At 49.5% G+C, this 14,058-nt stretch overlaps 2 protein-coding genes across 2 annotated transcripts; one reads left to right on the top strand and one right to left on the bottom strand.

The window, feature by feature from the left end:
* Positions 1 to 1,879: 1,879 nt before the first annotated feature.
* On the top strand, positions 1,880 to 2,848 carry LOC125344061 (melanoma-associated antigen 11-like). The gene has a single exon (XM_048336662.1). The coding sequence runs from the start codon at positions 1,880 to 1,882 to the stop codon at positions 2,846 to 2,848; it is 969 nt and encodes a 322-aa protein (XP_048192619.1).
* Positions 2,849 to 9,621: 6,773 nt separating this feature from the next.
* Positions 9,622 to 10,342, bottom strand: Trex2 (three prime repair exonuclease 2). Its single transcript, XM_048336826.1, has one exon. It carries the CDS (start codon positions 10,330 to 10,332, stop codon positions 9,622 to 9,624), a length of 711 nt encoding a protein of 236 aa, XP_048192783.1. The 5' UTR covers positions 10,333 to 10,342.
* Positions 10,343 to 14,058: the final 3,716 nt, after the last annotated feature.

The raw sequence follows: 14,058 nt of genomic DNA, 5'->3' as shown, positions 1-14,058 counted from the left end.
GAGATCTGAGGATCACACTTTGAAGTCACCTCAGGCAAGTAATCCAAGAGGCTCTTTTCTTTCCAATAAGCTATGCCTCTCTCCTGCCTAAAAAAGCTGGAATTAGAGATCTAGCTCAAATGGTAGAGCACCAGCCTTGAGCAGAAGAAGCTCAAGGAGCCAAAGCCCTGAGTTCAAGCCCCAAGACCACACACACACCTACCAAACTTGCTATGAATTGTGGGTGGTTCCATGCAGGGTAATCAGGAAAATCATTTGAACTTCTGCATCTGGGTCTTAGTTAGGCTGATCTTTGGAAGGAAGAACATGAATCACCTCAGCAGATTGAGGGGCCTACATTCTATCAGGAGTCCATGTGAGACTTAAGGCAGAACTGATGGGTTCCTGTTTTCTGCCCCTGTTTTCAAACTTAGTCTATTTCCTATAGTCTACAAAACTATGCAATCTGAGGGCAGAAGGCTCAGCTTATCATAGACTGGAGCTTCTCTCTAGAGTAAAGGGGCAGACTCAGGTTCAGGGCATGTGCACTTCTGCCTTAGGCATATCAGACAGGAATCAATCTCTGTCTAGGAATGTGACCATAATTGAGGAACCAGAAAACCTCTGATCTAAGACATAAGATTCTTACTCTTTCAGCCCAGGGTGGCTCTGAGCAGGACTGTGGGGAAATAGGCCTCCGCAGGCTTCCTACTCAGGGTTCTGGTGAGGGTCAGAGTAATTGCAAGATGAATGTGCAGGACAGCAGAGAAAAAGGACTAAGGCATCATGAGGAGTAAGGATGAATACCTTAAGGACACTTCAGACAAAATACCCCTAAAACCTGACCCTTTTGTCATCCTAGGGAAACTCCTGCAGTGGTGTCCAAACAAGCTATATTCACATTTCTTTCTCCCAGGTATTAGGACCTTGAGACCTTTAAGTGAGAGAAGGCATTAGGACAGCAGAAGGGACCATACCTGGTCAGCAGAGGTGTCCAACATCTTCCAGGAGTCAAGGTGAGGAGAGGAGGGATTGCCCTCTCAAAAACACACAGGACCCCAACCCCAACTTGCCAACTGTGAGGAAAACCCAGGGACTGTGGGTGGATTAGCCTTCCATTGGCTCCTCTTGGAGTCTTGCAAAAAAGGGTAAGGGAGGTAGCCTCAGGTCATCAGAGAGGAGTTCCAGACCTTGCCATCTATCATCATCATCAGATCCTGCATGTACATGCTGGACACTGAGTTTGGTCACTGCTTGCTGCTGTCCCTGAACAGGTATAGCCATATGTGAGAACTTCTGGCTGAAGTTCAGTTTTACAGACCAGCTGCTGGCAAGGAGACAGTTGGAGGCCCAGAGTGGGTATAGAAGGAACATTCATCTCAGAAAAGTGGGCCCTCTTTTTATGGCTAGAGGCCTAGTGATGGTCTTTCAGGCTGGAACCTCAAGGTGGGCGGGGGGGGGGGGCAAGAAGGCTGATCAGTGAGTGCCTCTTCCACCAGCATTAGCAACCAGGAGCTGAAAGTATAGTCTCAGAGTGTCCTCAGGTCACAGAGGAGGTGACACCTAGGAAGGGTTAGAAGTGTACACTATGAATGTGTACCTGTGGCTCACCTACCCCAGAACACAGGAGACCCCACCATTACCTAATCCCACGTGCTGTACAGATATCCCTACAACCTAAGCTCTGTGAGCCACCTGCCCCATGAGGAGCCTCAGGCTCTCAAGAAACAGACTACCAGGAAGCCAGGAGCCTGGGCACCCCCACCCCACCCCCAAAGAACACCCCAGTGAGGGCATGTGCTAGAACACCAAGGGTGGGGGTGGAGGCTGAGTGCACTCACACGCTCCCTCTCTCCCCAGGTCTGGGAGTCCTCGTCACCTGCGGTGCCCAAGGACAACCATGATGCCTCATAGTCGGAAGGGCCGGCAGGGTCAGGATAACCACCAGGACCAGAGAGAGGCGTCGCAGGGCCTGATGGGTGGGTTCCTGGTCCCTGTAGCTGAGGAGGAGGAGGCCATTGCCACTGCCTCTTCCTCCAGCTCTGCTGTGACCCCAGCCACTTCAAGTGAGGACCCTGCTCCTATGGTACCAAGTAGTCCCCAGAGAGCCTCCTCTCCCCCAACTGCTTTGGTTTCTGCTATAGAGAACCAAGTCATTCAGGGCTCCAGGAACCAAGAATGGGATCATTTGCTCCCTAGAGATAACCAGGGCATTATCCCACATAACCCTGAATCCTTGCTAGGAGAAGTTCTAGCCTTGGTACCTTTCCTGCTCTTCAAGTATCGCAGGAAGGAGCTGACCTCCCAGGCACAAATGCTGGAAGTCATCACAGGGCACCACGAGTACTTCTCTGTGGTCTTCCGTAAGGTCTCTGAGAGAATGCAGCTGATATTTGGCCTTGATTTGAAGGAAGTGAATCCCACCAACCACTCCTACATCCTTGTCACTTCCCTGGGGCTCACCTACGATGGGATAATGCGTGATGTCCAGGGTGTGCCAAAGACAGGCCTTCTGATCATGGTCCTGTGTATCATCTTTAAGGAGGGCAACCGTGCCTCTGAAGACATGATCTGGGAAGCACTGAGTAATATGGGGGTTTATCCTGGGTCACAGCACTACCTTTTTGGGAATCCTAGGAATTTAATCACTGAAACTTTTGTGCAGGAAAGATACTTGCTGTACCGGCCGGTGCCCAACAGTGCACCTCTTTGCTATGAGTTCCTGTGGGGCCCAAGGGCGCACTTAGAGACCAGCAAGATGAAAGTCCTGGGATGGTGGGCCAAATTCAGTGACTGTGAACCCACATGCTTCCCCTCCCTGTATGAAGAAGCATTGAGAGAGGAGAGAGAGAAGGAACGGGGCCCCTAAGCATGAGTTACAGTCAAGGCCATTGCGGGGAGGGGGTGTTTATGTTCCAGAGCGAAATCCCATGGCACGTGAGACCCATTGTTCACTTTGTGTTTGAAGACAGGAGTCAGCCTTCTCAGTAGTGGAGTTTTAGGGTGAGTTGAGAGGAACTTAGTGTACCACATTCAGGTGACTTTGAATTGACCTCTTGTTTCCTTTGGAATTTTTCAGCTGGCCCTTTTAATTGAAGGTTTATTCAGCTTCATAATGGAAGGTTATGAATGACAGTAGTCATACATTTATTGCTGTTAATATAGTTTAGGAATGTGTCTTGCTAATTGTTTAATGAATTGGGTAAACTGTGTTATTTTGTCACTTGGGACAGGTTAATATGACACTGGAGTGTGTAATTTCTTGGAAATGGAAATGATCCAGCAGTAAAATATATGATATAAAGAAATGGAGAAATGAAAAGTTCATTCTTTGCCTTTCCCAGTTTTTTCTTCCCTGTAACATTAAAAAGTATACATGTTGGGGCTGGGGATATGGCCTAGTGGCAAGAGAGCTTGCCTCGTATACAAGAGGCCCTGGGTTCGATTCCCCAGCACCACATATACAGAAAACGGCCAGAAGGGGCACTGTGGCTCAAGTGGTAGAGTGCTAGCCTTGAGCGGGAAGAAGCCAGGGACAGTGCTCAGGCCCTGAGTCCAAGGCCCAGGACTGGCCAAAAAAAAAAAAAAAAGTATACATGTTGACCTGGGTTTATTTGGCTGTTGTTTGAGAATGCATTAAATTGCATTTTATAAATAAGTCTTCAAACTTACCATCTCATTCGTAAGACCTTCACTAAACATCTGCTCCTTGGGAGGCCTTTGTTTAGTGGTGAAGATACTAGTAAGCTGCCTTCACTCAGGTCCATGTTTCCCTACAGAGTAGTCTAGGAGCAGTAGCCATATTGTTGGGTGTTGAGATGCCTTCTGAGACATAAAGAACAAGAAAAGGATTGAGGAGGAGGTTGGACTCCAGAGGAAAGCTGCCCAGTGTCAATGTCCTCAGCCAAGGCAGTTTGGGATGGGGGGAGGAACTAATTCCTTCCATGGCGGTTCATCCTCAGATGGTGTGACTTAGGCCAACGAGAATAAAACACTGCTCTGAGAAGTTCCTTTAGGATGCTGGATAAGGCAGAGAGCCTGGGGAAGATGAGACAACTGTGGCTGAACAATATACAAGAGCTAAGTGACTTATCTGCATCATCTGTAAGGATTTCCTGAGATAGGAAGTTTTACTGAGGCAAGGCCTAGAAAGCCCCGGCCAAATGCTATTCTGGTTGGCTTGGAGAGCCAGAGACAATTGCAATGACATTTGTGTTTATTATCTTGGGAGTAATTCAGCCAATTGGAGGCAAGAGCTAGATTTTGAGCGTTAGGGAGAGTTTTGTGGATAGAGAAACAGCTCAGAAGGAGGAAGGAAAAGAGAGAGGGAAGAAGGACAAAGGGGAGGAGCTGGTCCTTGGTTCGAGTTCTAAGAGTTGCCTAGCAAGGAAGAGTCCTTCACAGCTAGATTTTGCAGTGTGTCCTCCATAAGAATATGTACTGAATTTGTTTCATGAAATTTCATCTTGGCTGATGAGCTATTCCCCGATTCTCTGGCTTCCCTAGAGAACCACAAACACCTGAACAACATACCAGAGTGGACAGGGCTGGAACACTGTTAGAAAGACCCACTGACGTTCACTGCAATTACACACACACACACACACACACACACACACACACACACACACTGCTCCAAATGTATCATGATCCAGCAGTCCTATTGGACAGACTTTGTCAGATTTGCTTCCCAGATGAAGATCCTGAGGCTCATGGCCTGGGGACTTCCCCTGGGTCACTGGCTACCAACAATGCTTAGAGGAGATCTTGGGTCTCAATTCATCTGCAGCCCATGTTATTCCCACTGTTCCATGTATTTCCCATAGTAGCTCAGTAGCTCATCCAGTTCTCTCCCAACACTCATCATTAGTATTTGCATGTCTTACTAAGATTCTTCAAAAAGAATCCCACAGTGTTAAGAGTGTTCAGGTTTGAATGCTTTCATGCGTGCAGAAGGTGATCCCTTTCTGATCTACCAGACAGAACTTTCCTATCCGTTCCTTTTCCCAGTGTCCTCATATAGATATTTTCCTGTCTGAATTAACTGCCTCCAGGCTACCAAGACTTCATGTTTAGTTAGGAAATTTTGGAGGAGGCCTTTTTATCCCACCGCCCATACTGGGACTTGGGGACCTTCAGTGTTGGCGTGGGAAGCTAGAAAGACAACCAGGAGATCACAGAAAGGTACTGATTTCAGTAAGGAAGGTTGAGGAGTCATGGGAACAGGGATTCATAGGACAGAGTGTGGTTTGCTGGATTGGGAGTATGGCAGGCTAGGACAGGGAAGGAGTCATGGGAGGAGGGGGTCATGGGGAATAAGAGGAACGTGGGTGCCTTAGGTCACCTTTGGAACCTGGGTTGAGCACTGACCTCCTTTTCCTCCTCCCTTGGGTACCTTAAGTCAGAGGTTCAGTGTCTGTGCTACATGTTGGTAGCTTGCTGGCCATCTTTTCCTCCTCCATGCTGCCCTGAATGTTTCCTCCCAGGACAACGAGTGACCCCACACTTAGCCATTGTGTGACCAGCAAGCAACTCCCCCAGTTGGTCTAGTCGTGGCTTGGAGGGGCTTGGGCATCACAAAGCCCCATCCTGACTCCTGTGGAGGGAGGGGGGCCAAGATGTTCTTGCTGCTAGCACTCCCAAGGATCCTTTCAAACTCACGTCCCATCCGTCCTCATCCCCCATATCAATTCTTTGGGTCACATGGTGCGGAGAGTGTGTTCCTCAATGGAGAGAGATTGTTCCTCCTCCCTGTTGTTTCCCACCGACACTCCAACCCTAGGCACATTCTGTTCTCTCCCAGGCTTTCATATTGACTTATTTGTGTAGGTCTCACCTGAACAGTTTTCCTATGCTAATCTGGCCATATTTAACACTGCGGGAAAGTGGATCATCTCACTTCTTTCCTACAAATTCTTCAACACACACTGAAGATCACTTTTTGGATCCTGTGAAGTCTTTTCCATGTTGTTTCTTGCCCTAGTGTCTACTGGGTCTTCTCCATTTGGAGCATTTATGCTTGGAATTACAGGCTTCAGGCCCTAAATCTTAAAAATGAACCTACCCAACTGGATGTCTCTGTCAGGATGGGCTATCCAGACAGAGAAACAGAACCTGTAGTACATGTGTGAGTAAGTATGCATCTTTTCATGTGTAATACACATCATATATTGGGAAAAAATATTTGGAAATCCTGTTCTAACAATAAGGGGTTAATATTGAAATGTACAAGAATTCACCTGAATACCAGAAAACCAAATGGCCTTTGTTATGGTTTGTATATGAAGTACTCCCTGAAAGACTCAAGTGTTGAAGACTTTGCCTCTAGATGTGGATCCAGTTATTGGGAGGTGATTGGGTCATGAAAGCTCTGGCTTCATCAGTGATTGAATCAACTGATGATTCCTAATTTGGTGGCATTAGTGAGAGGTGGTAGAAAATAGGGCTTGATTGAAGGAAGTAGGTCACTGCAGGTGTGCTTTGAAGGATAGCTTATCCCTGATCGTTTCCTACGTCTGTCTCCTCCTCCATATGTTCTGGCTAGTGCAATGTTCTGCTTTGCTGCAGACCTGGACACAACAAAGCCAAGTACCCACAGACTGAGAACTGTGTTCCAAAATAAATCTTCCTTCTTTTTTTTTCTTGGTAGTAATGGGGTTCAAATTTAGGGTTTCATGCTTGCTAGGCAGGCACGCTGCCTCTTCGACCAAACCCCCAACCTTTATTCGTGAGTGTGTGTGTGTGTGTGTGTGTGTGTGTGTGTGTGTGCACATGTGCATGTGCTGATACTGGGATTTAAAAATAAAGCCTCAAGTTCTTGCCTAGCTTTTTTACTCAAGCAAGGCTAGTGCTCTGCCACTTGAGCTACACTGCCACCTCTGGCTTTTTGTTGGCTAACTGGCTATGCATCTCTTGGGTCTGTTTGTAGCTTCATACTAGGATCCTCAGATATCAGCCTTCTAAATAGCTAGGATGACAGGCATGAGCCATGAGTCCCCATCTCTTTCCTCCTTTTAAATTGCTTCTCTCTATCATTTGTCACAGTGATGAAGATTCACATGGTAGGTATGTGGTTAACTTTTTTACAACTGTTTTCCACCTTGGTGGCACCACTTTATAATCTCACCAGCAGTTTAAGACTCTATTCTCCATCATGCATACTAGTACTTGGGTCATTGTTTTGGGGTTTTTTTCTAATAGATATAAAATGTTCAGGAATTTTGACAGGTGAATCATTTATTAAAATTAATTTATATAAATAGAAAGTTAAATAAATTATATTAAAATAGCTAATTGAAGCCCATCATACCATAACTAACCCATTTTATTATGACTATGCATTGTCATACACATAATGGCTCTACTTGGTGGATCAGTGTTGTAGAGTGAGTGCCACTTTGACTCTCTTGACAAGGTCAGTGACATGGTGGTAGCTTGAGACTGGCCATAGTGGCAAACCTGTTGTACAGAGATCAACAGCAGCACTTATTACTGCTTTTTCAGCTGCCTAGACTTAAGCAAGTCATGAGGGAAATGTTAGTGCAGTTAAACAAGACTATCACCTCCGTGGCTATGACATTGTGAACAGAACAGCATGAATGTGAAAAGCCCTAATGGCTTTGTTGCTCTACTTTCATCTTACTCATTAAGATAAAGGAGAATGACAGCTGACATTGATGTGGAAACCACATTTGCCCTTGAGGAAACATCAGGGGCATACATTCATTTATATGTATGGTTCCATTTGCTTTCCTGGAAAGTCAGTTGTTGAGATTTTACCAGCAAACAACTGCTTTGATGCCGCAGAGGGCAAGTCACAGCCTGCCTGCACCCCATGGAAGCGATGTTTGTCTTAGCCAGTCTGAACAAGCACAGATTCAGGAAGGGTGTCTGAGGCCAGCCCACCATAAGGCCAGGAAGGCCCAGCATGCTGAGGGAGAGGTCTCCCAGTCCCGAGGAGTGGGAGGATGTGAAACTGGATACCACCCTGGGGAAGTGACCTTTCACAGACTGAGAAGTCCAGTCTGGACTTGAGCCCATTCGGAGCTGCTGAGTAAGAAGGTACTCACTTGGTACCACGTATTCATCAGCAAGGCAAGGGTTTCAAGGTGCCACCTTCTGGTTCTAGCGCTCTTCCTGCAGTCTGGCCAGAAGGAAAGAGAAGGCACCCCTGCCAAGGCAGTAGATCTAGAAGGTTCTGGGCCCACTATTCCTTCGGCTCCTCTAAGGACTGGCTCTGGCCAGCCAATCCTGCCTGTGTCACTTCCTTAGGTAGGTGATCTCATCAGAAGGCTTGGTTATGACAAGACCTTCGGGTTGCTGACCACATTGCCAAACTTGCCTCTGTGGGCTTCGCATTACCACACCCTTCCCCACGCCAGGCTGCCTCTCCCTGCAGAACCACTCTAGTCTCCACATAAATTAGATTTTGCCCCTTTTTTCTTCCAGACTTCTGTGACTCCCCATCCCTCTCAAACTGAGCCTTGGCTCAGGCCACATGGAGTTTGGTGCAGCCACTGGCTGTGCCCTGGCTTCACCATCCTTCCGCCTGCACATTGCAGCAGCTCTAGTCATTTTGACCTACTTAAGAGTTCTCCCTAAGGGCCTGGTTGGCTCAAGGCTGGAGGCTTCATTCTGTGAATCATTCTTGGGCGTGGCCACCCCTCCCCTCTTCACCTACTCTGGCATTCAATGACACAGGTCTTTCCTTGCTTGCCTCCTCACAAAATGGTAGTGCCCTGGGGTGGAGCTCCACAGGCAGTTCAGATAGCAATCCCAAGTCCAGCCAAAGTGGATGGCAAGAAGCCACCTCCACAGCACGGCCTCCCAGGTCTCTGATGGCTATATTCCCTGAGCTAGTTACTCCATCTCTTTTCTGCCTCAGATCAGCTTGGTCTGGCCTATCTAGGTGGCCCTCTTGTGGCACTCATGCCCCCTGCTTGCATCTAGAGAGTGCTTCCTCCCTTTCCCTAGTGCATCAGGTCATGCCAATTCACCATTCCCACATCACAAAGCAGGGGCCCAAGAGGGCAAGCGCTTGAGCTGGGCTTTGTATCCAGGCAGGTGCCGGCTCTTCAGGCTCAGCTCCCCTCCCACATCCTTCCCTGGTACAGCTTCAGCTGCTCATTCCAGGCCCTATTCATTGATCTCTTGGGCCACTGGAGCAACAATACAGAGAGGGACAATACTCAGTGTGACAAGAGACTTGTCAGGGAGATGGCTGATGGCTCGCGACACACAACCATCAGCCCTACAGAACAGCCTGAGCCCAGATGTCTCCCCCCACCCCCATGCACCCACAAAGCTCACCATGTAAGAGACTAGTGGAACAGTCTGGGGACTTTGCTCCAGCCTGCCATGGCTGTCTGTGAGCTCTAGGCAGGCTGATGGGGTACATGAGCAGTGGGCCTGGCCCCGAGTCTGGTCACTAAATTCAGCTAGTGAGTAGTTGGAAATGTTTATTTTAAGACACAGGAAGAATGGGAGCCTTAAAGCAGCTGGCTGCTGCGAGAGGGCTCTGAGGCTCCATGGTCAGTGAGGCCAGGGCTGGGGAATGCATGGCATGTGCCGTGGAAGAACAGTGATGTTCTGGTCAGCATCAGCTCCCAGCCGCAGACCTTGACTGCACAGGCAAGTTTGCGCTTAGGCTTCAAAGCTCGGGCCTTCAGGCAACACATACATGGGCTCAATGTGGGCCCAGCTGCGGGCCTGCTCATCTGCCCAGGCAAGCAGCTCAGGAGCACGGTGCAGGAAGATCAGGAGCAGGGTATGCACATCGCCCTCCGCTGAGTGGGCCGCACTTGGCTGAGCCTTGAAATAGCGGTGGAAGAGGCTGCTCAGGCTGTAGCTCTTATGGCCCTGAGCCCGCGTGCCATGGCTGTGGGCACGGTCCAGGCCCCGCAGCGCCGGAAGTGTGTCCAGGCAGACAGTGTCCTGGGGCAGGTGAGCACCCAGGCGTTGCAGCTCGGTGCACAGCAAAGGGAAGTCGTAATCAAAGCCATTGTGGGCCACCAGGCAGATGGGGCCTTCCTGGCGGCTCAGGAAGGCCTGCAGTGTCTTCACTATGGCATCATCGAATGGAGCCTTCCGGCACTGAGCCAGACCTTCGCTAGTCAGGCCGGTAATCTCACTGGCCTTGGCAGTGAAGGGGCGCTCCGGGCACATGCATAGTGTGAGCTTATCCAGGACACGGGGCAGCATGGGGGTACCGGAGTCATCCCGCTCTGGGCTCTCCAGGCAAGAGCGGTGGACAGCAAAAAGAGACAGTTCAGCAATCTCAGGATCCACATTGGGGAGCCCAGTGGCTTCTAGGTCCAGAAAGACGAAGGTCTCAGCCCGGGGAGGTTCCGACATGGTGATATTCTCTCACAGGAACAGCAGGGCCTAAGGCTGCCAGAACAAGAGGCATAAACTTAAGGGCTAAAGCAATGGGAAGACAATGGAAGTGACATTGTCCAAAAAGAAATGCACTCATCCCCTGGCTTATATAACTATAACCCCTCTGTACATCATCTTTGTAGTAACAATTTTTAAAGAAATGAGAATAATGAAGTTGCTCTCATTACCATGTGTCCTTTTTGCCTAGAGTAGGTGAGATATGTAGAGAATTATCTTTCTGTGTGCTGTCGTGGGCAGTTGCTTCTATATGCAGGTGAGTTTAATAGGAATTCAGTTATGAGCTTTATGATCTACTCACCTTGAAAGTAAGGAAAGTTTATATCTATTCAAAAGAAAACAAGGAAAAAGAAATGGGATTATCCAGGCTCGGCTAAGCATGGCCATCATCTTACTGGTCAAAGTTCTGGCCTGTCTGGGTCTCACTTCCTTCCATCCCCCAACTCATCTCCTAGAGCCTTTAGCTCTAGGAGTAGCTGCTAAGGCCCACATCCAGGGACACTCAGAGGGAGACTCCACGGGCCTGAGGCCAGTGCTCAGGACCTGTTACTTCTCACCCCCAGGATGGAGCCTCCCCAATACCTAACACCCTCTCCTTTTCATTCCTCAAGTCTGCCTAGCCAGTCCTACTCCTGCCTACCTAAGGAGCTAAAGGAAGGCCTGCTGTGCCTAGTCCCCCCCCAAATTTTTTTTTTTTTTTTGCTGATAAGCCCACATCTAGTCACAGTCCCCTCGGAGATACAGAGAGGCAGATGCAGCCCAAGAACAGAATTGGGGCCCACCCTCATGGGACATTGACTATGAAGGCTCAGTGGGAAACGCCCTGGTTTCGTCCACTTGGGGCACGGCATTGGGAAGCAGGCACCAGAGAACACCTGTAAAGAGGCCCATCTCCCCAACCTACTCCCTATCAAACAGCGCTGCCCCAAACTGCCTGCCCTTTGCCTGCCTCCAGCTTCCCGGCATCTGTTCTCATCAACCCCACCAGGCTGGCTTACCTGGGGCTGGCGCTGGCTGGCTTCCTGGGCTGCTAGGCACCTGTCTCAGCACAGGCTGCTCCAGGCAGCCTTTAATAAGTAGCCACGGCCCGCCCCAGCCTGCTGTTGGGCAACCAGGAGCCCTGAGGCTGCAGGACCTGTGGTGCCGGCTTGCTGACCGCCCCCTCTTGAGCTCACAGCCACCAGGACATACACCCTGTGTTTACAGACTGGGAAGTAGTCTCTGGCCGCACGCAGGCTTGATGAGCGATCAGCACTGTCACGGGCTGGAGGAACATGTCCTCACAGGCCAGCAGGAAGCCAGAACATGGTGGAAGGCTCTGATCCAGCCCTTCCTCCTAGTCTGCTGAGGGATAGTCGGTGGCTAGAGGACCTGCTGATCCAGATTTGATGTCTGGCTCTACACTGAGACACACTACAGAAAGGCAACAGGGCCCCTTTCTCCAGGCCTTGGTTTCTGCCATCCCTGGGGACTAGGCAGCCCATAATAAGGTTGATGTCACCTTAGAAACAGAAGTTCCAGGCCATGCTCAGCCTATGAAAAGGAAGTTTAAAAAAATTATTGTACAGGTGATGTACAGAGGGATTACAGTTACATAAGGTAATGAGTACAGTACTTTTCCAACCATGTTACCCCCTCCCTCATTTTCTCCCACTTCCCTCCACTCCCCCTCCCCCACCAAGTCATGAAGTTGATTTCCAACATAATGTCTGGTGAGTATAGTGTTGCATTGGTTCACCCTTTGTCCCACTATTTCCGTGATTCCCCTTCCCTTCCCCAAATCAGATAAATTTAAAGGGTACTGAAATCAAAAATAATGACATGGAATAAACCAAAGGGGGAAAAACAGAAAGAAAAAAGTAATCTGCCAAGAGTACATAGAAAGAAGCCTCATTTTCATTTCTTGGAGTTCATTTTGATATGCATCATTTTATGTGGTCATATGCACACAGCTATTGAGCTATTGTGATCCTCTGCTAAGAATGTCCTAGACATATTCCAGTTGTTACAGATGAGGGAAACCACACAGCCTATAGGAAGAGAGTCCTCTAAGGACAAGACCTAGGTGTTGCCCCAGTGAGCAGGAATGGCCTCTGGGATAGGCTCAGTGCGGACACTTGCTGAAGCTCTCCCACCTTGAGGGTTCATTTTACCAGGACAGGGAGATGGTATCTGTGTTAAGGGTGTAGGGATGATGTCTAACAGCATTTAGCAGAGGCTACCTGCCAAGGCAAGGAGGCAAGGGAGATAGGAACAACACTCCATCGGGTCAAAGGAAGGTTATAAAGCCTGTGGGCTGTGGCTGAGCAATGTAAGGGGACAGACAGCTGGAAGCCCCTCTGATCCCAGGCCCTTGAAGCTTTCTCTACCCCACCTGGTTCCAGGTGAGGAATACTGTCCACATGGCAGGGTGGCAAAGCCATCCCTGGTCCAGGTTGTATGCCATTCCCAGGATCTGGCATCTCAAGGACCTAGACATGTGCTGCATGGGGCGGGGGGGGGGGGCACAAGGGCAACCATGGTGCTTGTTTTGCCCACTGCAGGCCATTCTGAGTGCATGGCCCATAAAGCAGTTGGTTCACTTGGACAGCGGGGAGCGCAGTCCTGCATGGCCTTCAACCTTCCCCAGCAGTGGTCTACAGGAGTAGCCAGGCAGAAGGGCCTGGCACCTAGCTCCTTGGTGCTTTCTTGCTCTAGTTCCCAGAGGAATTGGGAGCAGGGAGCAAAATGAAAGGGCAGGGCAGGGCAAGGCTGGCAGCTATGGGTGCTACAATGGGCCCACCAGTTGTGCCTGTTCTCATTCTTGAAGGGAGGTGGCAGTGACACACACACTACTCAGAGATACTGGGTCATCCTGGAAAGCCCAGAGACGTTTCCTGGACAACCAGTCAGGCCACATCAAGAATTCCCCAGTGTTGCTGGCTGCTGGTGGCTCACACCTGTCATCCTAGCTACTCAGGAGGATGAGATCTCAGAATTGCAGTTCAAAGCCAGCCCTGGCAGGAAAGCCCATGAGACTCTTATCTCCAATTCACCAGTGGAAAACTGGAAGTGGTGCTGTGGCTCAAAGTGGTAGAGTGCTAGTGTTGAGCAAAAGAGCTCAGGGACAGTGCCCAGGCCCCACGACCAAACAAAAACACAAAAACCCAAGAATTCCCCAGTGTTGTGCTGAGCACTGTTACGTCCACCCAGGAAGACCCCTTTCTCTGTGTCTGTGTGTGAATCTGCACGCAGACTTTCCCTTCTCCCACTTTTTTCCTTGCAGGAGGACCCCATGTACCCTACTCTAGAAGTCTCCGCCCAGCACCTCTGTTACCTAGGTGACTAGCACACCTGCACGCAGTTACCTCCCGTTTCTCTGAGGTCACATCCTGAACCGCCCCAGTCACACCTCCTTCAGGCAGTGAGAGATTCTCAGACTCTCAGGTTACATCTGCATCCAGCATCCAGTGTGGCTACATCTTCTCCCTCCCCTCCCCCACTTAGCCCCTACCACACCCTGTGTCAGCTCTCTTACTGTGCCCACGAACACCACATGCCGGGCCAGCAGTTTGGGAATAAACTTTATTTTACGCCTGAGAATGCTTGGTAGTTCCCTATTGGTTAAAACCAACAAGCACGATCCATGGAAAAGGAAGAACAAACCAGCCGACTCTCAGGGGTGTGGTAAGAAAGGCTACAGAC

The sequence above is a fragment of the Perognathus longimembris genome, chromosome 28, assembly GCF_023159225.1.
Source record: "Perognathus longimembris pacificus isolate PPM17 chromosome 28, ASM2315922v1, whole genome shotgun sequence".
Classification (NCBI taxonomy): domain Eukaryota; kingdom Metazoa; phylum Chordata; class Mammalia; order Rodentia; family Heteromyidae; genus Perognathus; species Perognathus longimembris.
The sequence above is the reverse complement of the archived record's forward strand: the minus strand, read 5'-3'. Positions and strand labels throughout refer to the sequence as shown.

Coding starts and splice junctions, on each gene's coding strand:
- LOC125344061 (XM_048336662.1), top strand. CDS start 1,880: ATGATGCCTCATAGTCGGAAGGGCCGGCAGGGTCAGGATAACCACCAG.
- Trex2 (XM_048336826.1), bottom strand. CDS start 10,332: ATGTCGGAACCTCCCCGGGCTGAGACCTTCGTCTTTCTGGACCTAGAA.